General features: G+C 44.4%; 1 protein-coding gene across 4 annotated transcripts in view; it reads right to left on the bottom strand.

The window, feature by feature from the left end:
* LOC118392938 (protein FAM222A-like) overlaps nt 1-26,704 on the bottom strand; it is a 90,181-nt gene that overhangs the window by 34,486 nt on the left and 28,991 nt on the right. For 2 of the 4 annotated variants that reach the window (XM_035784976.2, XM_035784975.2), the window contains exon 3: nt 20,352-20,506. The exons of 1 other annotated variant lie outside the window; for it this stretch is intronic. In XM_035784976.2, the coding sequence (XP_035640869.1) occupies nt 20,352-20,457 (106 nt within the window). In that variant the 5' untranslated portion in view covers nt 20,458-20,506. Of the gene's footprint in view, nt 1-1,066; nt 1,222-20,351; nt 20,507-26,704 lie in introns of those variants that run through there. One more of the 4 variants, XM_052461250.1, reaches the window with a different exon arrangement.

Here is a 26,704-nt window from a genome sequence, read left to right as displayed (position 1 = left end):
AGTGGCTTTATTAATGTAATTGTCTATCTGCAATAAAGCTGATCTACCCTCTAATATATATATATATATATATGAGGGTAGATCAGCTTTATTGCAGATAGACAATTACATTAATAAAGCCACAATTTATATAATTTCCAATCCCCCATATAGATATCAATTTTTTTAGTAAATATATATGTATTATTTTATATATACAGGACCAGTCAAAAGTTTGAACACACCTACTCATTCAAGGGTTTCTTTATTTTGACTATTTTCTACATTGTAGAATAATAGAGAAGACATCAAAACTATGAAATAACACATATGGAATCATGTAGTGACCAAAAACGTGTTAAACAAATCAAAAAACATTCTATATTTAGATTCTTCAAAGTAGCCACCCTTTGCCTTGATGACAGCTTTGCACAGCTTTGCACACTCATGGCATTCTCTCATGAAGTAGTCACTTGGAATGCATTTCAATTAACAGGTGTGCCTTGTTAGAAGTTCATTTGTGGAATTACTTTCTTTCTTAATACGTTTGAGCCAATTAGTTGTGACAAGGTAGGGGTGTTATTTAATATATATATATATATATTACATTCATTTAACTAGGCAAGTCAGTTAAGAACAAATTCTTAGGGCCTAGGAACAGTGGGTTAACTGCATTGTTCAGGGGATTTTTACCTTGTCAGCTCGGGGATTCGATCTCGCAAACCTATATAAAATATATATATAATAAATATATACATAAAAATACACACACACTTGAAGTCGGAAGTTTACATACACTTAGGTTGGAGTCATTAGAACTCATTTTTCAACCACTCCACAAATGTCTTGTTAACAAACTATCGTTTTTGCAAGTCGGTTAGGACATCTACTTTGTGCATGACACAAGTCATTTTTCCAACAATTGTTTGCAGACAGATTATTTCACCACAATTCCAGTGGGCGAGAAGTGTACGTACCGAAGTTGACTGTGCCTTTAAACAGCTTGGAAAATTCCAGAAAATTATGTCATGGCTTTAGAAGCTTCTGATAGGCTAATTGACATCATTTGAGTCATTTAGAGGTGTACCTGTGGACGTATTTCAAGGCCGACCTTCAAACTCCGTGCCTCTTTGCTTGAATTCATGGGAGGATCAAAAGAAATCAGCCAAGACCTTGTAGACCTTCACATGTCTGGTTCATCCTTGGGAGAAATGTCCAAACGCCTGAAGATACCACGTTCATCTGTAAAAACAATAGCACGCAAGTACAAACACCATGGGACCACACAGCCGTCATACCGCTCAGGACGGAGACGCGTTCTGTCTCCTGGAGATGAACGCACATTGGTGCGAAAATTGCAAATCAATCTCAGGACAACAGCAAAGGACCTTGTGAATATGCTGGAGGAAACAGGTACAAAAGTATTTATATCCACACTGAAACGAGTCCTATATCAAAATAACCTGAAAGGCGGCTCAGCAAGGAAGAAGCTACTGCTCCAAAACCGCCATAAAAAAGCCAGACTACGGTTTACATCTGCACATGGCAACAAAGATCGTACTTTTTGGAGAAATGTCCTCTGGTGGCTGAATCATGTTGTGGGGGTACTTTGCTGCAGGAGGGACTGGTGCACTTCACAAAATAAATGGCAACATGAGGCAGGAAAATTATGTGGATATATTGAAGCTACATCTCAGAACATCAGTCAGGAAGTTGAAGCTTGGTCGCAAATGGGTCTTCCAAATGGACAATGACCCCAAGCATACTTCCAATGTTGTGGCAAAATGGCTTAAGGACAACAAAGTCAAGGTATTGGAGTGGCCATCACAAAGCCCTGACCTCAGTCCTATAGAAGATTTGTGGGCAGAACTGAAAAAGAATGTGCGAGCAAGGAGTCCTACAAACCTGACTCAGTTACACCAGCTCTGTCAGGAGGAATGGGACAAAATTCACCCAACTTATTGTGGGAAGCTTGTGGAAGGCTACCTGAAACGTTTGACCCAAGTTAAACAATTTAAAGGCAATGCTACCAAATACTAATTGAGTGTATGTAAACTTCTGACCCACTGGGAATGTGATGAAAGAAATGAAAGCGGAAATAAATAATTCTCTCTACTATTATTGCCCAGAAACCTGCTCCTTTTACTCTCTGTTCTGAACGTGCTAGACGGCCAGTTCGTATAGTCTTTAGCCGTACCCTTATCCTACTTCTCCTCTGGTGATGTGGAGGTTAATCCAGGTCCTGCAGTACCTAGCTCCACTCCCACCCCACAGATGCTCTCATTTGTTGACTTCTGTAAATGTAAGCGCCTTGGTTTCATGCATGTTAACATTAGAAGCCTACTCCCTAAGTTTGTTTTAGTCACTGCTTTAGTACACTCTGCCAACCCAGATGTCTTAGCCGTGTCTGAATCCTGGCTTAGGAAAACCACCAAAAACCCTGAAATCTCCATTGCTAACTATAACATTTTCCGCCAAGATAGAACTGCCAAAGGGGGTGGTGTTGCAATCAACTGCAAAGATAGTAAGACAGAACTCTGCAGGCTATCCAGATCGGCACCCAAACATTTTGAGCGTCTACTTCTAAAAATCCACCTTTCCAGAAACAAGTCTCTCACTGTTGCCGCTTGCTATAGACCTCCCTCTGCCCCTAGCTGTGCCCTCGATACTATATGTGAACTGATTTCCCCCCCATCTATCTTCTGAGCTCGTGCTACTAGGTGACCTAAACTGGGACATGCTTAACACCCCGGCCATCCTACAAACTAAGCATGATGCCCTCAATCTCACACAAATGATCAATGAACCAACCAGGTACAACCCCAAATCAGTAAACACGGGCACCCTCATAGATGTCATCCTAACTAATTCGCCCTCCAAATACACCTCTGCTGTTTTCAATCAAGATCTCAGCGATCACTGCCTCATTGCCTGCATCCTTAATGGGTCTGCTACCAAACGACCACCCCTCATCACTGTCAAACGCTCCCTGAAACACTTCTGCGAGCAGTCCTTTCTAATCGACCTGGCTGGGGTATCCTGGAATGACATTGACCTCATCCCGTCAGTAGATGATGCCTGGCTATTCTTTAAAAGTGCCTTCCTCACCATCTTAAATAAGCATGCCCCTCTCAAAAATAGATATAGTCCTTGGTTCACGCCAGACCTGTGTGCCCTTGACCAGCAGAAAAACATCCTGTGGCGTTCTGCATTAGCGTCGAATAGCCCTCGTGATATGCAACGTTTCAGGGAAGTTAGGAACAAATATACACAGGCAGTTAGAAAAGCTAAGGCAAGCTTTTTCAAACAGAAATTTGCATCCTCTAGTACTAACTCAAAAGTTCTGGGACACTGGAAAGTCCATGGAGAATAAGAGCACCTCCTCCCAGCTACGCACTGCTCTCAGGCGAGGAAACATTGTCACCACCGATAAATCCACTAGAATTCAGAATTTCAATAAGCATTTCTCTACGGCTGGCCATGCTTTCCACATGGCAACCACGGTCAACTGCCCGGCACCCTCCACAGCAACCCGCCAAAGCCCCCACCATTTCTCCTTTACCCAAATCCAGATAGTCGATGTTCTGAAAGAGTTGCAAAATCTGGACCCCATTACTGTGCAGCCGTATTCATCGACCTGGCCAAGGCTTTCGACTCTGTCAATCACAACATTCTTATTGGCAGACTCGACAGCATTGGTTTCTCAAATGATTGCCTCGCCTGATTTACCAACTACTTCTCTGATAGAGTTCAGTGTGTCAAATCGGAGGGCCTGTTGTCTGGACCTCTGACAGTCTATGGGTGTGCCACAGGGTTTAATTCTCGGGCCGACTCTCTTTTCTGTATACATCAATGATGTTGCTCTTGCTGCTGGTGATTCTCTGATCCACTTCTACGCAGACGACAACATTCTGTATACTTCTGGCCCCTCCTTGGACACTGTGTTAACTAACCTCCAGACGAGCTTCAATGCCATACAACTCTCCTTTCATGGCCTCCAACTGCTCTTAAATGCAAGTAAAACTAAATGCATGATTTTCAATCGATCGCTGCCCGCACCTGCTCGCCCGTCCAGCATCACTACTCTGGACGGCTCTGACTTAGAATACGTGGACAACTACAAATACCTGGGTGTCTGGTTAGACTAAACTCTCCTTCCAGACTCACATTAAGCATCTCCAATCCAAAATTAAATCTAGAATCGGCTTCCTATATCGCAACAAAGCATCCTTCACTCATGCTGCCAAGCATACCCTTGTAAAACTGACCATCCTACCGATCCATCTATAAAATAGCCTCCAGCACTCTACTCAACAAACTGGATGCAGTCGATCACAGCGCCATCCGTTTTGTCACCAAAGCCCCATACACTACCCACCATTGCGACCTGTACGCTCTCGTTGGTTGGCCCTCGCTTCATACTCGTCGCTAAACCCACTGGCTACAGGTTATCTACAAGTCTCTGCTAGGTAAAGCCCCGCCTTATCTCAGCTCACTGGTCACCATAGCAGCACCCACTCGTAGCACGCGCACCAGCAGGTATATCTCACTGGTCACCCCCAAAGCCAATTCCTCCTGGTCGTCTTTGCTTCCAGTTCTCTGCTGCCCATGACTGGAACGAATTGCAAAAATCTCTGAAGCTGGAGACTCACATCTCTCTCACTAGCTTTAAGCACCAGCTGTCAGAGCAGTTTATAGATCACTGCACCTGTACTTAGCCTTAATCTGTTAACATCCCATCTATCTACCTACCTCATCCCCATACTGGTATTTATTGATTTATTTATTTAGCTCCTTTGCACCCCAGTATCTCTACCTGCACATTCATCTTCTGCTGATCTACCATTCCAGTGTTTAATTGCTATATTGTAATTACTTCGCCACCATAACCTATTTGTTTCCTTAACTTACCTAATTTGCACTCACTGTATATAGACTTTGTTTTCTTTTGTTCTACTGTATTATTGACTGTATGTTTTGTTTATTCCATGTGTAAATCTGTGTTGTTGTATGTGTCAATTGCGACGCTTTATCTTGGCCAGGTCGCAGTTGCAAATGAGAACTTGTTCTCAACTAGCCTACCTGGTTAAATAAAGGTGAAATAAAAATAAAAAATAAAAATTTACATTTCACATTCTTAAAATAAAGTGGTGATCCTAACTGACCTAAAATATGGATTTTTTTTATTAGGATTAAATGTCAGGAATTGTGAAAAACTGAGTTTAAATGTATTTGTCTAAGGTGTATGTAAACTTCTGACTTCAACTGTGCATATATTTTTAATATTAATTCAACTAGGCAAGTCTGTTAAGAACAAATGATTATTTACAATGACGGCCCACCCCGGCGACGCTGGGACATTCTTGTGCCGCCCCAATCACAGCCAGATGTGATACAGTCTGGATTCAAACCAGGGACTGTAGTGATGGCTCTTGCACTGAGATGCAGTGCCTTTGACCACTGCGCCACTTGAAAGTATAAAGATAGCCCTATTAGGTAAAATACCAAGTCCATATTATGGCAAGAACAGCTTAAATAAACAAAAAGAAATGACAGTTCACCATTACTTTAAGACATGAAGGTCAGTCAATACAAAAAATATGATGAAACTAGCTCTGAGGACCACCACAAGAAAGGTAGACTCAGAGTTCTCTGCTGCAGAGGATAAGTTCATTAGAGTTACCAGCCTCTGAAATTGCATAAATGCTTCACACGGTTCAAGTGTAATATTGTTGTTAGAACCTAGTATTGAGTTATTTGTTATAATTAATTGGCATTAGATTTAAGGTGATTGAATTGCTCCCAAAATGTATTGTTGTTAATGCATTTCTTTTAAGAAATATTTATTTAATGTATAAGTGAATAGGTTGGTTTGCTTTTAAGTTTAAGTTGACCAATAAATTGGCTTGTTAAGCTGTGGCCAATGGGAGTTGACCTGGTTAACGGGAGGCCTGCGGGGAAAAAAAGAGGGAGAAAGACGTTGAGAAAAGGATGGACGTTACATTATGACCGTTGGTGAAGAAAAATGATAAAAGAAGATGTAAAAATAGAACAACACCCATACCTACAGAGTTTAAGGGAAATACCCATTTTATTTTATGAGAGTTGTTATAATTCTGTTAAGAAAGACTTCGTGTGACACAGAGAGAGAATTGCTTGGGAAAGATTAACAAGTTTGTGTTCCCATGGGATTTCTGTTACTGCTAAAGAGTACTGTCTGCATTGATAGCTGTGCTTGCTGTGGATCTTGTGAGGAAACCTGCAAGGAACTGCCATACTTCACTGAGGGAATATCTACGAGTAGTGAGTAACCACGACGGTGGGGTGCTTCTGGACTTTATGTGTGTTGTCATTTTTTTGAGCTCCAACGCGCCAATGGGGTTAACTTCTTGATGCACCCATCCCGTTAGCAGGATCATTTTCATCAACATCCACTGAATTGCAGAGCGCCAAATTCAAATTAAATTACTAAAAATATTTCATTTTCATGAAATCACAAGTGCAATATAGTAAAACACAAGGTAGCTGGTTGTTAATCCACCTGGTGTGTCAGATTTAAAAAAAGCTTTTCGGGGGAAAGCATACCAAGCGTTTATGTAAGGACATCTCTCTCAGCAGACAAAACATTACAAACAGCTAGCAGCAAAGTAGATTGTCACTGTAACAGCTTTCCTCCTGGGAAGGAGAGGCGGACCAAAATGCAGCGTGGTTATAGTTCATGTTTTTTAATAGGTAAACTCAACATGAACATAATACAAAACAATAAATGTGGCAAAAATGAAACAACCCTATTTTGTGCAACAAACACAAAGACAGGAAACAACCACCCACAAAACCCAACACAAAACAGGCTACCTAAATATGGTTCCCAATCAGAGACAATGACTAACACCTGCCTCTGATTAAGAACCATATCAGGCCCAAACACAGAAACAGACAAACTAGACATCCAACATAGAATGCCCACGCAGATCACACCCTGAACAAACAACACATAGAAACATACAAAGCAAACTATGGTCAGGGTGTGAAAGTCACAAAAGTCAGAAAAGCAACACAATGAATCGCTTACCTTTGATGATCTTCGGATGTTTGCACCTACGAGACTCCCAGTTGCACAATAAATGTTCCTTTTGTTCCATAAAGATTATTTTTATATCCAAAATACCTCCATTTGGTTGGCATGTTATGTTCAGAAATCCACAGGCTCGAGTGGTCACGATGGGGCAGACAAATTCCAAATAGTATCCGTAAAGTTCGTAGAAACATGTCAAATGTATAATCGATAATATTTCAACCGGACGATAGCTTCTGGGTGCCAGCCATTGGATGGCTGGCACCCAGCCATCCAATGACACAATGTGATCTTTCTCGCTTATTTCCAAAATAAAAGCCTGAAACTATCTCTAAAGACTGTTCACACCATGTGGAAGCCATAGGGAAATGAATCAGGTTGATATCCCTTTAAATGGAGGCTTGCAATGGAATAGAGAGCTTTCAGGAAAAACAGCACTTCCTTGTTTTATTTTTCTCAGGTTTTCACCTGCAATATCAGTTCTGATATACTCACAGACAATATTTTGACAGTTTTGGAAACTTTAGAGTGTTTTATATCCTAATCTGACAAACAAATATATGCATATTCTAGATTCTGGGCCTGAGAAATAGGCAGTTTCATTTGGGTATGTTTTTCATCCAAACATCAAAATACTGCCCTCTACACTCAAGAGGCAAGCTTGAAACAATTTGGACATGGGTTGTGCACAAATCATTGGGGTATATTATTTTTGATGTGGTGCTTTGAAAATGTAATAATACACATCTTGAACCTTATGTTGCCTTGGTGGATTCATTTACTGTTTCAATTTAATTTAATGCATGGGAAAGTATATCCTTAAACAATAATCTATAATCATTCCATCTTAAGTTAATACCCTATTTGTCATCACCCTAGATAGTTTACAATAGGGATTCTTATTGAAGATGTCCTTCTCACCAAACATCCCATGCTGTTGAGATATTCTACGTAAGTTAATATCGTGAAAATCAAATTCGAGACTGGTGAGAGGCTTACACATGTAACAGACATCTCAACATCAACTGTTCAGAAGAGACTGTGAATCAGGCCTTCATGGTCAAATTGCTGCAAATAAACCACTACTAAAGAACATGAATAATAAGAAGAGACTTGCATGGGCCAAGAAACACGAGCAATGGACATTAGACTGACATCTCCCAAATTGGAGATGTGTATTTCCCACCGTAAGCATGGAGGTGGTGTTGCATCCGTTGACCTGGCCTCCACAATCCCCCAACCTTAACCAAATTGAGATGGTTTGGGATGAGTCGGACCGCAGAGTGAAGGAAAAGCAGCCAACAAGTGCTCAGCATATGACTCCTTCAAGATGGTTGAAAAAGCGTTCCAGGTGAAGCTGGTTGAGAAAATGCCAAGAGTGTGAAAGGCTGTCATCAAGGCAACGGGTGGCAATTTGAAGAATCTCAAATATAAAAACAGATTTAGATTTGTTTAGCACTTTTTGGGTTACTACATGATTCCATATGTGCCATTTCATAGTTTTAATGTCTTCACTATTATTCCACAATGTAGAAAATAGTAAAAAATTAAGAAAAACCCTTAAATGAGTAGGTGTTTTAAAACTTTTGACCGGTAGTGTATCTGTACTGTTAGTTTTTCTATTTCATTTTTAAAGATAAAAACAATTTAGGTTAAAAGAGTTAGTTTTAAAAGATGAGTATGGAATTGCATGGCTGATTATTTGGTTAATTACTTGCTTGGAGACGACATCTAAACAAAATAATTGGATGAGATTTAAAGATTTGGTATGTAGGCTAGCTATAATTGTTCAGATTCTTATGAAAGTTCATGATGACAACGATATCTTGAATTATGATTATGATGCATAGGCCTACAAACAGTACATGCAGGAAAATAATTCAGTCTCACCCCACCCCCATATGTGAACTCCCCGTCTCTGACGGCTACTCGACTAGTAACAGAAATATAGACATATTTCCGGGAAGGGAATGAGAGTGTTCCATTGACAGCCTGTTAGGCCCTGCAATCTCACATCTGATCTATCACAGCAAACTACAGAACAATGTCAAAAATGGATTTAGACATCAAAAAGTTTTTTAAAACTCATATGACTCCTAATTGTTATCTTTAAATTTCAAAAAGGTCATTCTCACCTCAAATCCAATCAAATAATTTCCTGGCAAAAATGTTGGCTTTGTGCTTCCTTCCTTCAGCCTCCTGGCACTGATCACCTCTCATCTTCTCAGGCCTACGAGAGCAACTTCATTGTCATAAATTAGCTTCAACAACTGTAGCCAAGATAATTTTCTCCTCATCTTTGCATTATTTTCTACTAAAACATTGATACATACAGTTCTTTCGTTAAATATTTCGACCCCCTTCACTTTGCTACCTTACAGCCTTATTATTTAAAAAAATCTACATACATCAATCTACATACAATACTCCATAATTAGAAAGCAAAAACAGGTTTAGACATTTTTGCAAATTAATATTTAAAATAAAACTGAAATATCACATTTACACAAGTATGCAGACCCTTTACTCAGTACTTTGTTGAAGCACCTTTGCAGCGATTACAGCCTCAAGGCATCTTGAGTATGATGCTACAAGCTTGGCACACCTGTATTTGGAGAGTTTCTCCCATTCATATTTTCAGGTCTCTCCGGAGATGTTTGATCAGGTTCAAGCCCGGGCTCTGGCTCCAGGACATTCAGAGACTTGTCCCGAAGCCACTCCTATGTTGTATTGGCTGTGTGCTTAGGGTCACTGTCCTGTTGGAAGGTGAACCTTCATCCCAATCTGAGGTTCTGAGCACCCTGGAGCAGGTTTTCATCAAGGATCTCTAATTTGCTTTGTTCATCTTTCCTTCGATCCTGACTAGTCTCCCGGTCCCTGCCGCTGAAAAACATCCCCACAGCATGATGCTTCCACCACGCTTTACCGTAGGTATGGGGCCAGATTTCCTCTAAATGACGCTTGGCATTCAGGCCAAAGCGTTCAGTCTTGGTTTCATCAGACCAGAGAATTTTGTTTCTCATGGTCTGAGAGTCTTTAGGTGCCTTTTGGCAAACTCCAAGCTGGCTGTCATATGCCTTTTAATGAAGAGTGACTTCCGTCTGGCCACTCTACCATAAAGGCCTGATAGGTGGAGTTCTGCAGAGATGGTTGTCCTTCTGGAAGGTTCTCTCATCTTCACAGAGGAACTCTGGAGCTCTGTCAGAGTGACCATCTGTCAGGGAGGTGACCAAGAACCCAAGGCTCTTCTCCACAGATTGCACAGTTTGGCCGGGCAGCCAGCTCTAGGAAGTCTTGGTCGTTCCAAAATTCTTCCATTTACAGAATGATGGCCAGTGTTCTTGGGGACCTTCAATGCTGCAGACATTTTTTGGTACCCTTCCCCAGATCTGTTTCTCGACACAATCCTGACTTGGAGCTCTACGGATCTCATGGTTTGGTTTTTGCTCTGACATGCACCGACAACTGTGGGACCTTATATAGGCAGATGTGTGCCTTTCCAAATCATGTCCAATCAATTAAATTTACCCCAGGTGGACTCCAATCAAGTTGTAGAAACATCTCAAGGATGATCAATGGAAACAGGATGCACTTGAGCTCAATTTTGATTCTCATGGCAAAGGGTCTGAATACTAATGTAAATAAGGTATTTCTGTTTTCTATTTTTAATACATTTGAAAACATTTCTAAAAACCTGTTTTCACTTTGTCATTATGGGGGATTGTGTGTAGATTAATGAGGATTTTAAAAATGTAATCCATTTTAGAATAAGGCTGTAACGTAACAAAATGTGGAAAAAGTCAAGGGGTCTGAATACTTTCCGAATGCACTGTATATAGCGATATAGTTACGTCCATTGTTTTTATTATCTATTTGGTATTTCTCTCTATACCCAGACATTAATCAATCAACTAATTTGTTGGTTTGATGTAGCAACATGCCTTTATGGGCTGTAGGGGAAATGATTGAGGATTGATTGATTCTGAAGGAGTTCCCTATGCACAGGGCCTAACACACACACAAAATCCTGTTTAGAACAGATTATCCAAACCACCCCTCTCCAGTTGAAGCTTACTTCCTCTAGTAGCTAGCACTGTGCATCATTTTATTAGCCTGGATTTTCTCCCTCTCATTTCTCGCACTCTCTCTCACCCAGAGTAAGTGAGTTCCTTTTGGGGTGCTTGCAGAGTGAAATCACCTTGTGGCGAACACTTTATTATCTATAGTCAAAGTGTCACCAAATAGCATTCTATACACACACACACACACGCACACGCACACGCACACGCACACGCACGCGCACACACGCACACACACACACACACACACGTGTCACTTTCCATTTGTCTGCACTCAGGCAGCATTAGCAGAGCCCCGGGCCGAGCCCAGAGCAGAGCCCTGGCCGAGCCCAGAGCAGAGCCCTGCAGACACCACTGCTACAATACTCAAGTGTTACCATTATTAGGATTATTATTAGACAGAGTAGTCCTAGTAACGCTGGTGGCCATGTCATAATGGTACTTTATTAGTCATTTTGTTATCCAGGGAGACCGTTTCCATATGTCACCACCACAAAATTCCTATGGCTGAATTATTCAAATGAAGCTTTCTTGCTAAATATTTATTGTTGTTGGTCATCTTAGCTCAGCGTTGTTTGTGCAGCATATGTCATGGACAGATTGTATAGCGGATAAACAGAGGTGTGTCTGAAATGGCACTCTATTCCATATGGGCCCTAGTAAAAAAATACGGCACTATATAAGGAATAGGGTGCAATAGGGCTCTGGTCAAAAGTAATGCACTATATAGGGAAGAGGGTGCAATTTCACATGCAGCCAAATAGTTTTAAAAACTCCCCACATTATTAAAAGGACATAGCTGACTATATTCAACAGTGATTCTAGTCCCCCATCTCCCGGGTTGAGTAGATAGCGAGACCAACAGAGAGCTGGCCGAGCCAGGACCCCTTTGTGTTGGCTGGGGAGGAGGAATGCAGCACGTCAGCAGTAGCCATGTCGGCTCTATTGTGGGAAGGAGGCCCGTGTACCAAACAAACACTGAATCTGGGGCAACATGTTTACCCCCACAATTCACGTGACCCCGATAAACAAAAACAGGCCAAACAAAAAGAGCTATGCCAAAAAACGGGTGTCCAATTGAACTTTTAGAAAAATAAAAAATAAAACATTTACAATCTCACGCCGCCGGCAAAGCCCATAGACCCGACCTCCTTTCAAGCACCGAGACACACCAGTCTTTCTTTATTCACCAGTCTGTCCTTTGGTTAAAATGGAGTATACCCGAGGGGAGCCTGGGCCTGGTACAGTCAATGGTTCTGTACCAGGCCCAGAACCATGGCAGTATGGCTGTGACGAGCCTGGCCACCCTCATTGTACACAGCATGATCTAGAAAGCAGAGCTTTATCAGCAAATACCCGAGTCAGCAGCACCGGGGAGTGGGGGGGCTGTTATGCGTTGCGACTGGCACACCAGCCGATATTGTCATGTGTGATTAGGCCTGTGCTCACGAGCCCGTGAACTCATTCCTGTGGCATCAAAGTCACCCCAGCCCCCTGATCTCTCCCTCCCCCGTCTCTATCCGTTTCTCTCCCACTCCGCCCAGCCCCCTCCAACACAATGTGCCCCCATTGCCCTGTTAGAAGCTGCGCTCCAGTGCCGAGGGACACAGAGTCAACATTCAACATCAACCCAGACTGGTTTTCATTTCCAAAACAGTAGTGTTGACCTTTTTATACGCTAATGATCTCTGATCTCACACACACAAGCATGCACTGGGGCACTAGTTTCAATCACAACACACCTCTCCAGATGATAGCCCTGATAAAAGAGGAACAAAAGGAGGCTCTGTGTAAAGCCACACACACAAGCATGCACTGGGGCACTAGTTTCAATCACAACACACCTCTCCAGATGATAGCCCTGATAAAAGAGGAACAAAAGGAGGCTCTGTGTAAAGCCACACACACAAGCATGCACTGGGGCACTAGTTTCAATCACAACACACCTCTCCAGATGATAGCCCTGATAAAAGAGGAACAAAAGGAGGCTCTGTGTAAAGCCACACACACAAGCATGCACTGGGGCACTAGTTTCAATCACAACACACCTCTCCAGATGATAGCCCTGATAAAAGAGGAACAAAAGGAGGCTCTGTGTAAAGCCACACACACACACACACACCAGCTATATAATCTATTACAACAAGGCACCTCTTCTGTCCTGGCTGCTGTCTTTCAATAGTATTTGTGACTGTGCTACACTATTTCCTAAAAATGCCTACACAAGGGGAGCAGAGTACGGGACCTGAGGACTGGAGATTGTAGGAGCACACAGAGCCAGAGATAACAGGCAGGCAGGGCAGCAGAGGGAGAGGAGGGAATGCCGGCTCTGGGCAGGGCTGTCAGACTGGAGAAGGCCTGCAGGTAAATGGGAGAAGGCTCCCGCAGGCTGCCTGAGGCAAAAACCCAGGCCCTTCTGTTCTATCATTTAGGAGACAAGTCCTCCACTGATTCCCAATTAATATTTAACGCTGTACAGACAACAAGGCCCTCCACCAGCGAGCGAGAGAGACCTTTAATGACTCAATGCAGGTCAGAAAGGAAACTTCCAATCTGGATGGATACCGGTCTGGATATATGAGTAAGGAGAGATTGAGTATTCTCTCTACATAAATCCTTCTGTCACTTAAAAGCACAGTGTGGTTTGGATGGATGACTCGTTTTAGCCCTTAGGGATCCACAGAGCAGTAGTGACAGCCAGGGTCAGCAAGAACACTCACATCTGACACAGCTACTGTACACTGCTGTAGTCATGATACCTCAGAAGGCCAACCCCCGTACACATGCACACAATACAGTGAGGTAAGAGTATTACAGCATTGTTAATTACCCACATTTTGATGAAGAAAGAGTCCTACCCAAGCAGTGATAGGCTGCCATATCTCAGCGACAATAGAATGTCACAGCCAGCACACAGTAATAGAATGTGTTACTGTCCTGCACCTGAGATACCAAAATGCCATCGAGCTGGAAACGGGTAGCCTACAGTACGTTTCCAAACCAAGTCCCAGTGTGGCCAAAACTAGAGTGGCCTGCTTTCTGGAGCCTCACTGCCCTATGAAGAAACAACACTCCACACCCCCACGCCACCGCCGCGCCCCATAAACAGACGGCAGAGGGCAGAGCGAAGGGGCATGGCACTGTGGGATGCGGCCTGCCGGAAATTATCTTCTGAGTGCCAGCCCTGAGATGCCCGCCACCCTCCTGGCACAATTGAGTGCCAGTGGGCATGAGACAGGCTGCTGGTGGGTGTACTGTATGTCCAGACTGTGTGCATCCACCAAACCACAGACACAGGTTCAAATAGTTGTTTTCATTCAAACATATTCGAGTGCTTGATCGCGATTTGCACTTTTGGGACTATTCCATTCGTTCCATGGCGCCAGGCAAGCTTCAATCGAGCGCAGGTGAAGAAGTTACAACATTTGTTTTATTTATGTGAGTGGCTGTTACACTTAGTGGTACTGGGGGGGTGTGGCATTGAACACTTGGCTGTCAATCACCTCTCACTTTGAGAAAGGCAACTAACATCTCTCCCTGTTCCCCAACGCGGAATAAATGGAATAATGATGGCGGCCAGCCATGTGCACTGAGCCTGTGGAATTCCAAACGGGAGATGGAAGAGGCAGTTCAATCAGTGGGGAAAGGTCAAGTGCATGCAGATTCTCCCAGGCTACACTGCTCCTCCCCTCTCTCGCCTATTCCCTCTCTCTATCCTCCTCTACATTTCCACTCCAGTCCTCTCTCCCTCCGGGCTCAAAGGCAATCAGGGAAAAGGTTGTCATTTCTGCTGCCACATTTAAGTATTCTACAGAAAACCTTTCCCTTTTCTCCCCAGAACAGGCTGTGGAGGTATCCGATTGGATATGGAAAGGTAATTCTACGGTCATGTTTACCTCTGGCTCAAACACCAGCGAGAGAGTGGTAGATAGGGTGCTTTGTCAGACAGACTATTCCCTATATAGTGCACTACTTTTTGACTAGGGCCAATAGAATATCAGCATAGAAATAGAATTTCATAAATGTATTTCCTGTTCTAGCCATTCTATGTCTATGGATACCAGGCACGTAGTGAACCTAGGATATCAGCATAGAAATAGATTATCAGAATGGACATTCCCATTCATTTTGACCCGTTCAAGTTATTCTATTTCTACTGATGCCATAGAAACCCTCTGTGCACCTCCGTGATTGGCTCTCGAGGCCTGCTGGATGATGATATCAGCGTGCCTTCTGGACGTGGGGTTTAGAATCAGGGCCTGCTGTTGGCTAGAGGCACGACACAGATTGAGCCGAAAGTCTGATCCAATCAGGGGGCAGAGCCCGAGGTCTGATCCAATCACGGGGCAGACACAGGAGCGTCTGTGACATGTGCGGTCTAACAAGGGCAGCACGTACAGCGGACTGACCGGGGAAAGAACCCACAACGTGCAGATCCCAATCTGACAGGGCTGTCACAAACGCCATATTGATAGCCACGAGCGTCATGGTCACTCCTGCTGATCTTGCCGACATCAAACAAACCATACGATGAAATAAGAGAATAAAATGACCTGGACAGTGAACACATTCTCACATTCTCGTCAAATTGTTACATTCTCGTCAGATTGTTACATTCTCGTAAAATTGTTACATTCTGGTTAAATTGTTACATTCTCGTCAAATTTTTACATTCTCGTCAAATTGTTACATTCTCGTCAAATTGTTACATACTCGTCAAATTGTTACATTATCAAATTCTCACATTCTCATCAAATTGTTACATTCTTATATAGGTGAAATGAGAAGTTGACCTGCTGTAGAGAGTACAGTAGCCTCTGTTGGGGACTATAAAAAGGTTATATCCTCTCCTCCAAATGAATGGCTGCTGAGTGCTGCTGTGCTGTGGTCCCTCCTGACCAGCCCTCTTAAGGGCCCTACACACACTTTCAAACAGAGCTACAGAGCGTCATATACAGTGTGTAGCGGCCTTTCGTTGGGGCCCTCAGCCTTTCTCTTAGCCCTCAGCTACACCCTTCTCTGTCTACACCTCCCTATTTAGAGAGAGGCCGGTTCCACAACCACGAAGGGGTAGGCAGGGAGGAATACGCCTGGGTGCCTGGGGACTGGAAACTACGTTCAGTGGCATCCCTCTCCCCCTACAGGCCCAAGGCCTTCCCTCTCTCTCCTCTGACTGGTCTGGGTGCCCTCTCTCTGGGGGAGAACGGCCTGAAGAGAGACACTGGCTCCATTGCCGTGTCCTCCCCTGCTTCTCACGAAGTGCAGCGTATAGTGGCAGAAGTGATGGGGAGGGGAGGACGGGAAGGGGGGTTGCTACAAATGTCCCATAAGGGGAGATTTAATAAAAAATGACAGGTCCTGGTGCGCGGATAGTGCAGCCCCATACACAGGGAATTTGGGCACGCTGAAAGCAAATGCCTATGATTTATAATTTAAGTAATTCCTCCCCACTCTTAATTCCACGGCCAGAGAGCCAGAGAAGAGATTTGTTTTAAATCTAAAGGCCACCTCAGTGAGGCTAATCCAATAGGATATTTCTAAAAGGTCCAGTGCAGTCAAAACCTAGATATTTCAGTGTTTTATAAATATTTACACACTATGAGGTTGAAATAATACTGTGAAAATGATGATAATGCCCTTTTGGTGTAAGAGCTGTTTGGAAAGACCACATTACATTTTTGCCTGTTTTGGTGGGATGTGGTTTTGGCCTTCCATGGTGACATCACCATGCGGTAAATTAGTTAGAACACTAATAGAATGGGAGGTTCAAACCTCTCTGCCAATAACAGCTACATTTCAGTTTTCCCCTCCCCACCCAGACAGTCCTAGACATATTTTCTCTTGAGAAATTGCCATTTGCTAAGAAGCTATTTTTATTTATTTTAAACCATTTTAACTGAAAACAATCACAGTACGGTACTTAATTGTTACCCAGAAAACATTTGATATCGAGATAAAAATGGCTGTATTGGACCCTTAAAGGCAGGGAGTCAATGGCATTTTAAAAAGCCAGTCTTCCTCTCTTGTTCTCCCCCATCGCTCTCCCACTCCCCATCTTTCTTTCCTTCGTTACATACCGCTCTCCCGCTTCCCATTTCTTTCTCTCCATCATCACCCTCTCTTCATCTCTCTCGCTCTCCTGGCCCAGATGCAGAGCAGACTGTGATAATGGAAACATCCCTCTCTTTCCGCCTCCCGTTTCTCCCGCTAAGCTCTATGCGCTCGGGGGAAATTGATTGTCTGGCGAGCCGATCTGAACTCTTCCCGCTGATGGCGAAGCCAGTTAAGTCCTTTTTTATTGAGGGTATGAGGGATTTTTAATGGGAGTCGCATCAATGAACTGTGCAGCTGCTCAGCATCGCTGCCCCCCTCACCCACCACCACCACCACCTCCTCACCATCCCCCCACTCACTGCTTTCCTGCAAGGACAGCAGATGCAAATGGCAGAGCAGCTCACCTCTCCTGCCACTTCCAGGTAATAATCTCCCTCACATCCTATTTCTCTCTGTGAGGGGGTGGTGTCTGGCAGGCAGGTAGGCAGAGACAGGCCTCACTCGGGCTACTAAGAGCCAGGGTCACTTTACCCCACAACCCCCACTCCTCATCCCTCAGCTCAAACTGGGCCAGAGGGTGATCAATCGATGGGGACCTAGCTTTGCACGAAGGAGCCCAGTGTGTGTGCCCACGATCCCCCTGGCCAAAGCTGACATCTGCCTCTCCGCACCCCTTTTGAGCCAGGTTGAACAATCCCCTCTCTCAATGAAGGGCCAGTGGCTGTAAAGTACAGTACAATGCTGAAATCCAACACTCAGTCTCACCTCCGCGGGACAGAAAGGAGGCCATTCTTCTCAGATCCACTCATTATATATGTCCACAGTGGTAATATTTCAATCAAAGGGTTTAACAGTTAGAGAGGTAGAGAGAGGTAGAGAGAGGTAGAGAGAGGTAGAGAGAGGTAGAGAGGTAGAGAGAGAGAGAGACTGTTATTTTTCTCTATTGATTCCATCTCTGACTCCTACTGGCTGCTCTTCAATAAGAGGCCCGAGGAGGAAGTGGGCTAATCCTGTCCAAATTGGAGAGAGAGGGAATCGATTAAGACAGCCATTGCCTCCCTCTTTTTCTCTCTTACTCTCCATTTCCCCCCTCTGACTCACTCACAGCCCTCCCTCTTTCTTCTCTGTCTCTCACTTTCTGGAAGCTCATTAGGGAACCTGGCCGGAACTCACACCACCATATACAGTACCTGTTCCATTCCCATGGAACCAGGACACACACCCTTTTGGTCTCAACCTTGGCACATACTTGAAAAACGTACATACATGTAGATCTGAACAAAAGCAACACTGACCTTGTCCTCACATCCCCCTTTGCCAGTTGAACCAATCATGTGTATTACATGGGGGTGTGTGAAACTTTACCCCTCAGGCTGAGGTGTCGCGCTTGTGTCACCTCACTAGCTAGCTTTTGATGTGGCGCAATCGGCTAAGACGCTTGAGGAGGGCAGTCGTGAGTTTGGGAGGCAGAGGTCCCTAGTTCAGGCCAGGTATGTTGTAATTTATTTACTGTGTTGAAAATGTATTTCTCTGAAGCTAGCTGGTTGTTGTTCTCCCATCTTCAGTCTTGGTTCACGTTACTGTAAAATAAAAACTATTGGTTCTCGGGATATTTATTCTATGTAAAACTATACGATCACATTGTGTTATTATAGCCATGTTTGCCCTTTCATTTCTGATTATGGCGCAGACTGAGCTGGAGGAATGCAAATTCATAATCGTCTGATTTGAACTTGAACACCTACGCTTTGTGCTTTATTGCCAGACTATAATAAACGGGGCAATCGCCTGAACCCGATGATCCTGTGTATGCCTGTGTCAGTCCTGCAAAGTAGCAACAGTCAAAAATCTAGGGGTTACAGATGCAACAGGAAGATGTGTACATAAGCGGGCCAGACCAACTAGTCGCGGTTAAATAGGGTCATGCGGATGTCCAACAGTATTTTTTTCTCTAGTGGAATTGTTTGTTTTTTTACTACTAGTGATATGTTCTTGACAATTCGGCCTATTAGCAGGTGGAACTGTAACATGTTTAAGCTTTTGTAAACAGAGGTTGAAAATGTTAGGTTAACTCCTTCTCTCCATCCGCCTTCCCTTTTAAATCGGCTTGCCATGCAAACATAGGCCACTAAAGACTCTTGGAGCGTTCTATAAGCGGAACAGCCCCCTCCACCACGACACACACACACACACACACACACACACACACACACACACACACACACACACACACACACACACACACACACACACTAAAGGGCTAATCCCGAGGCTTCAGGGAAATTAGGCAGAAAGTCACCTTCCAGGGGAATACGGCAGCTTTCTTTAATCCTTAGCTGGTCCAAACTAGTTTCTTTCCCATTCATTTCCATAACAACTTCCCATGGCCAGGCCCTTTTATATACAGTATTTTATGAGAGGATAGAAGAACTAACACACCTACACAGTCACCGAGGGCCAGGGAGGCACGTTAAACTCTGCACAGTCAGCACAGCTACACAGTCACCGAGGGCCAGGGAGGCACGTTAAACTCTGCACAGTCAGCACAGCTACACAGTCACCGAGGGCCAGGGAGGCACGTTAAACTCTGCACAGTCAGCACAGCTACACAGTCACCGAGGGCCAGGGAGGCACGTTAAACTCTGCACAGTCAGCACAGCTACACAGTCACCGAGGGCCAGGGAGGCACGTTAAACTCTGCACAGTCAGCACAGCTACACAGTCACCGAGGGCCAGGGAGGCACGTTAAACTCTGCACAGTCAGCACAGCTACACAGTCACCGAGGGCCATGGAGGCACGTTAAACTCTGCACAGTCAGCACAGCTACACAGTCACCGAGGGCCAGGGAGGCACGTTAAACTCTGCACAGTCAGCACAGCTACACAGTCACCGAGGGCCAGGGAGGCACGTTAAACTCTGCACAGTCAGCACAGCTACACAGTCACCGAGGGCCAGGGAGGCACGTTAAACTCTGCACAGTCAGCACAGCTACACAGTCACCGAGGGCCAGGGAGGCACGTTAAACTCTGCACAGCCAGCACAGCTACACAGTCCCTCTATAAACAAAGAGTAACAACATAGCAACCCCAAGGTCTCCCTCTACCAAATCAAATACATTGGGAAACCTAACAAAACTCCTGACTCGTCTTTGCATTGGACTCACATTTTCGGCTGAGGGCTTGAGGCGGCTCCAGGGCCTTGCTGGCGCACAAGGGGTGCTGGGAGGATGGGATTGGAGGGTTCTGCCTCCTCTGCAGGCAGGCCAGCATGGCGGGGGGGCGGGCGGACAACTACAACTGGGGGACTGCCAAGGCCAACCTGGGGGGGAGAGAGAGAGAGAAAGAGAGAAGGGGTTGAACAAAGAATGTGAGAAAAGCAGGAGGATTTGGAAGAAGCTAAGCTCAATGGGCATGGAGGTCTGTGAAGTTCAGTGGTGGACTGGGACTGGCTCTATGCCACCTATAACTGTCTGCCTGCCTAGCAACTGGGACAGGGACTGGCTCTATGCCACCTACAACTGTCTGCCTGCCTAGCAACTGGGACAGGGACTGGCTCTATGCCACCTACAACTGTCTGCCTTCTTAGCAACTGGGACTGGGACTGGCTCTATGCCACCTACAACTGTCTGCCTGCTTAGCAACTGGGACTGGCTCTATGCCACCTACAACTGTCTGCCTGCTTAGCAACTGGGACAGCTCTATGCCACCTACAACTGCGCTGGTCTGGGGGCAGCAGAGTCAGACAGGTTAGGAGGAGTAGAGTCCAACCTTATAAATAGGACATCTGCTCGAGCCTGGCTCCAGTCTACGAAAACACATGCAGTACGTACATGTAACACTCCTTCCGGAGCAGTGCATAGCATGTGCCGTGGTGACAGCATTATGTAGACAGCTAAACGGTAATGCTGAGAAAAGAGCAGTCTACCTGCAGCAAGTTAACATAGGACCACATTGGGAGAATGTCAGCAAAGGCCTGGGGGACCAAGATCCTAAAGTCCCCACAAAGATAGTAAAACAAGGAAAAGTCTTCCTCTTGGGGACATTTCCCATGTCCCCGTGAGGACAAAGGTTGTTTTAAGGTTAGGGGTTTGAATTAGGGTTACAGTTCGGGTAAGGGGTTAGGGTAAGGGGTTAGAATTAGGGTTACAGTCCAGGTAAGGGGTTAGGAGTTAGGGAAAATAGGATTTTGAATGGAAATACATTTTAGTTCCCCACAAGGATAGAAGAGCAAAACGTGTGAGTGAAAATGGGTTGGAGTGCCAGCAGTGCATCAGGTCCAGTGACAGCATTAATCAATCTCCCCCTAGGCTAAACATCTTCAGCTCTACTCTAGAAGAACAGAGCCTCTCAAAAATACCATCAGTGTGGAAACACAGAACATAACACACGCAGGCAAGATCACCTCCGTCAAGGCCCATACACAGACCTGCAGGGCAGCCTCATCCACAGACTGGATTAGATCGAAATTCAGTCACATCGCCATCACCCAACACAATGAGGGATTACACAATGATGAGTGATTACAAGGACCGTGGGCTGAATTAATGGCCATAAAGAAGCAAACTGCATCTTCTCATTAGACGTAGACTAACATTTTGTTTGTAAACTAAAAAGAGACGTGCAATGTAAAAACAGTAGGTCAGAACCTCAACCAGACCTAAAACAGTATTGTCTATGATGTTTCAAGCCATTTCTTTCCTCTGTCTGGGACACTGTGCTGATGGAGTCTCCTGACGGCAATGCATGGATATGAATCAGTATCGTTTTCATTACATGAAAACAAAGAGAGCAGTCAAATATTTCACCGGGGCTGTCAATGCCGCCATCTCTCGCCGTGATGCACAGCGGATTATTCAACAATTATTTCTCACGTGCCTGTCAAATGCTGGTCCCCGTTATTCATTTTCCCGGTGAATCACTAGATGAACATTTAGCCACATTCGCTACAGTACTTTGTGTTATAGATTCGAATTGTAATATGAAAGAAATGAATTAAAATGATGAGTGAATGACTAGCGGTAACTCTTTAGAACCCGTAGCGGCCACCGAAGGCCTTTCTTTAAATTACTAAAGCGGCCACGAACTGCCTTGTTTTTCTAACAATAATATCTGTGTCAATATCGCAAAATGTACTTTACCTGTTGTACTCACGTGGCTGTTGTCAACCATAAAAAGAGAAACAGGGTTTACGTCACTTCTCAAAATAATGGCGCCGAAGCGGACACAACTTTTAACTGTGAAAGAGGCTGTATCTCTGTTGGTTAGTGATACGGATTTGGACATGTCCTGGCAGATTGAAATACGATGATGTTGATGCGAGTTAAATAAGTTAACAGTACATATGTTTGGTGTTGTCGATGTTGGATGCTGTGGAACAGCTCTCAGATTAGCAAGTCCTGTCATGGAACTTGGTTAATACAGGCTAGCACATCAGCAGTGGAGCTGGAATGATTGCCCTCTGTCTCATGAATTAGTTGCAGTGTGTGTTTAGCTGTGTGCTCACCTAACTAGTTGGTTGTTGTCTTGTTTCTACAGATGTAAGTCATATGGAAACAGCCCAAGCTGCTTGCTATAGCTAGTCTGTCATGCAAGAAAAGTTGTGTGGAGGTAAATTTGGGCTGCACTTTCACTAGCTAGCCGTACACAGACTACCATCTAACTAGCCACCAAAATGAAGGCTAGATTAATGTGTCTCTGTTGGGCTTAGGTTATGGTTTGTTATGTTTGCTAAATGCAGATATTCATAGGCTATGCATAGCCTCGTTTTACTATTGTTTGACAGCTTTACTTTGTGTTAGGGTAGATATCCCCGCAGTGGAGCTCATATGATAGCTAGCTATAGCAAGCAGCTTGGACTGTTTCCATATGTCTTACGTCGCTTGATTAAGATGGCACCGGAAAAGGCTGACGTTTTACGTTTTCTTAACCAATTGTTTTTTTTTCTTCATTTTTTTTCTTTATTTGTAACTTTTTTTAAACTTATTATGTACATAATGTTGTTGTTACCATCTCTTATGACCAAAAATACCTTCTGGATATCAGAACTGCAATTACTCACAACGAACTGGCAGAATCCTTTTTTTCCTTTAACGAGTCCGATGTGAATGATACTCTGATTTCCTGGGAACAGGCCCAGATCCCTGTCATTTGCACGAAGAGACGGTGCGGAAAAAAGGGTCCAGAGGGCGGGCTGCCTTCTGAGAATTGTTAAGGGATCGAATATACCCCCACTGCCTTCCATTCTGCTAGCAAACGTTTAATCTTTGGAAAATAAAATCGATGACCTGTATTTTTGTAAATAACTGCTGGTGTACAATATAAGGAAGTCTCGAAGTTTTGCTCAACTGAGGTAGAGTATCTCATGATAAGATGTAGACCACACTATCTACCTAGAGAGAGTTTATCTGTATTTTTCATAGCTGTCTACATACCACCACAGACTGATGCTGGCACTAAGACCGCACTCAATGAGCTGTATTCTGCCATAAGCAAACAGAAAAACGCTCACCCAGAGGCGGTGCTCCTAGTAGCCGGGGACTTTAATGCAGGGAAACATAAATCCATTTTACCAAATTTCTATCAGCATGTTAAATGTGCAACCAGAGAGAAAAATAATAATAACCTCTGGACCACCTTTACTCCACACACAGAGACACATACAAAGCTCTCCCTCACCCTTCATGTGGCAAATCTGACCATAATTCTATCCTCCTAATTCCTGTTTACAAGCAAAATTTTAAGCAGGAAGCACCAGTGACTCGAGAAATAAAATCTGGTCAGATGAAGCAGATGTTAAGCTATAGGACTGTTTTTTGCTAGCACAGACTGGAATATGGATTCCTCCGATGGAATTGAGGAGTATACCAAGCGGTATCAGAGGATGGCCCTAAATGTTCAAAGACTCCAGCCACGCTAGTCATAGACTGTTCTCTCTGCTACCACATGGCAAGCGGTACCAGAGCGCCAAGTCTAGGTCCAAGAGGCTTCTAAACAGCTTCTACCCCAAGCCATAAAGACTCCTGAACAGCTAATCAAATGGCTACCCAGACTATTTGCATTGCCCCCCCACCCTCTTCTACTAATCTCTTATTATCTATGTACAGTCACTATAATAACTCTACCTACACGTACATATCACCTCAATTACCTCGACACCACTGCCCCTGCACATTGACTCCGTACCATATCCCCTGTATATAGCCCCGCTATCGTTATTTACTGCTGATCTTTAATTATGTTATTCTTATCTTACCTCCAAAAAAGTATTTTCTTAAAACTGCATTGTTGGTTAACTCAAACTTGCTCCCATGCAGACACAATCTGTTTTTAGGTTGTTAAAGGATGGGCCATTGTGAGCGCATACATTTGTTTGGGGTTTTTGTTAAATTTTATTTCCTGCCACTGATAGACATCTGTTTAGGATTAGAATAGGTGAAGAGGAGGGGATAAACGGACGGACGGACAGGGGGGGGGGGGACGTGACAAACAAGTCCGACTTCCTCCTCTCCTCTCAAAGTTAAGGCAGTAATAGGAGAAAATTGGTTCTTGAAATGGAATGGAAGGGGAAAGCGGTCTCTTTGAGAGCAAGATAATGACTCGGAATACATTTGGCAAGAGCAAATGGAGAATAATGGTGGAGTAGTTACACAATTGTCTTTCATTTTAGGAGAGGGAGGGAGGGGGAGATGAGGCATTCCCCATTAGGATGGTCTTTGGTCTCTATCTATGCTTTGTGCCCCCCCATCATCCCCCTGAACCACTAGCCTTTAACGAATGGGCTGTGAGGGAGGGCTTGTTGTGAAATTAGTATCTTTACAGAGGACACAGAGAGGCTTTTAGCCTGTGAATGGCCAGTAATGAGCTCAAAGTGCCTGTGTGTTTGGGCCAGGCCTGCCTCTCTCTGTGTGTGTGTGTGTGTGTGTGTGTGTGTGTGTGTGTGTGTGTGTGTGTGTGTGTGTGTGTGTGTGTGTGTGTGTGTGTGTGTGTGTGTGTGTGGAAATGGCACTGCACACTAGTGGGCTTTTCAGAGGCACCTGGCGGGGGGAAAAGAGTGCTCCTCTTTTTCAAACCCCTTTGTGTGCGCACATATAGATCTTCTTTGACTATGCATACAGCATATGCACACATTTAGTTTCAGTTGGTACACTATGTTACAACAATTTGTCTAACAGATCCCCAGTAAGAATGCATGGTGTAGTTATATTAACAAGAATTTAAGCTTTCAGCCGATATAAGACACTTATATGTACCGACATTTCTTGTTTCTCTAAAATCTGCAATCGTGACAAATGATTTACAACTGTCCCGTTGACAGGACACCTATCCCCAAGTGCCTTAACCACATCTGAAGGTACTGCTAATGGACACACACCACCTGCCCCCTATTCACTAATCAAGTCCACACACAGTTATTTTAATACACCAATGAGAGGAGAAGTCCAAAGCCAGGAGTATTGGCCCCTGCCCCCATCTGCTAACTCCACTGCCACAGGGTTTGGAATGGGGCGCAGAAGATCCATCTCTGCACAGGAGCGAATAAGCTGGAATAAAGAGACTGTGGGCTGGTGGAATGGGGGTATTCTCTCAGTTTTAAAGGTTGTTAAAGTGGAGCATTGATCACAGATGTCTCCCCCTGTCTAGATAGGCATCCAGCCAGGTGGAGAGAGCAAACCGAGAAAAGGGCCGCTCACACTCCAAAAGTGGAAGCCATAATAGAAATGTATGACTAGTGTGTGTGTTGTGTCTGTCAATGCATGTGTGTGCGCGCATGCATGCACTCTGTCCTGGTGACCCCCCTCCTCATCCACCATAGCAGGCCTGGTCAGGGAGCCTAGTGGCTGGCTGGTAGTGGGCCTGCTTAGTGAACAGGGCGGGCTTGGGCCTAATTGAATGGTGACCCACCGGCTCACTGTGGGACGCCCCATGAAGTGCTTTTAACAAGCTGCTGTGTCTCCCCTGTTAATCAGTCCAAACAAGTTAATCCAATAGACACACTCAAAGCCCTTTCTTTCCCTTTAACAAGGCACTGCCTCTACCCCCTAATCTCCTCGCTCCCTTCTTTCTCTCCTCTCTTCCTAACCCCCTCTGTCTTTCTCTCTCACACCATACCACCACATGAATGGAGGGAGAATGAAAGGCCCCATTAGGAGTGGCTGGAAGTAACCCCCCCTTGCCTTAACTTTCCTCCACACACAGCAATAAAAACACACACTACTCTATCTTGGATAGAGCAATAGGACCGCTACAGACAAACACAAAAGGGAGAGACTCCCACAGATCACAGACACACACACCACCGCACAAGTACAAACACACACAAATTCTGAGAGGACATTTGCTGACAGGGATATTAAATAAAGCATTGTTAACAAACCCACCACAGTTCCACAAACAAGAGACCCTATAACAAGTCTATACACAACAGTCCTGCCCAGCCCAACACACCAGCAGAACCAATTCCTAGACCAACAGAAGGTCATTGTGTTCTAAATCCTACAGAAACCATTTGCAAGGTGAC

The sequence above is a fragment of the Oncorhynchus keta genome, chromosome 14 (assembly GCF_023373465.1).
Source record: "Oncorhynchus keta strain PuntledgeMale-10-30-2019 chromosome 14, Oket_V2, whole genome shotgun sequence".
Lineage (NCBI taxonomy): Eukaryota > Metazoa > Chordata > Actinopteri > Salmoniformes > Salmonidae > Oncorhynchus > Oncorhynchus keta.
The sequence above is the reverse complement of the archived record's forward strand: the minus strand, read 5'-3'. Positions and strand labels throughout refer to the sequence as shown.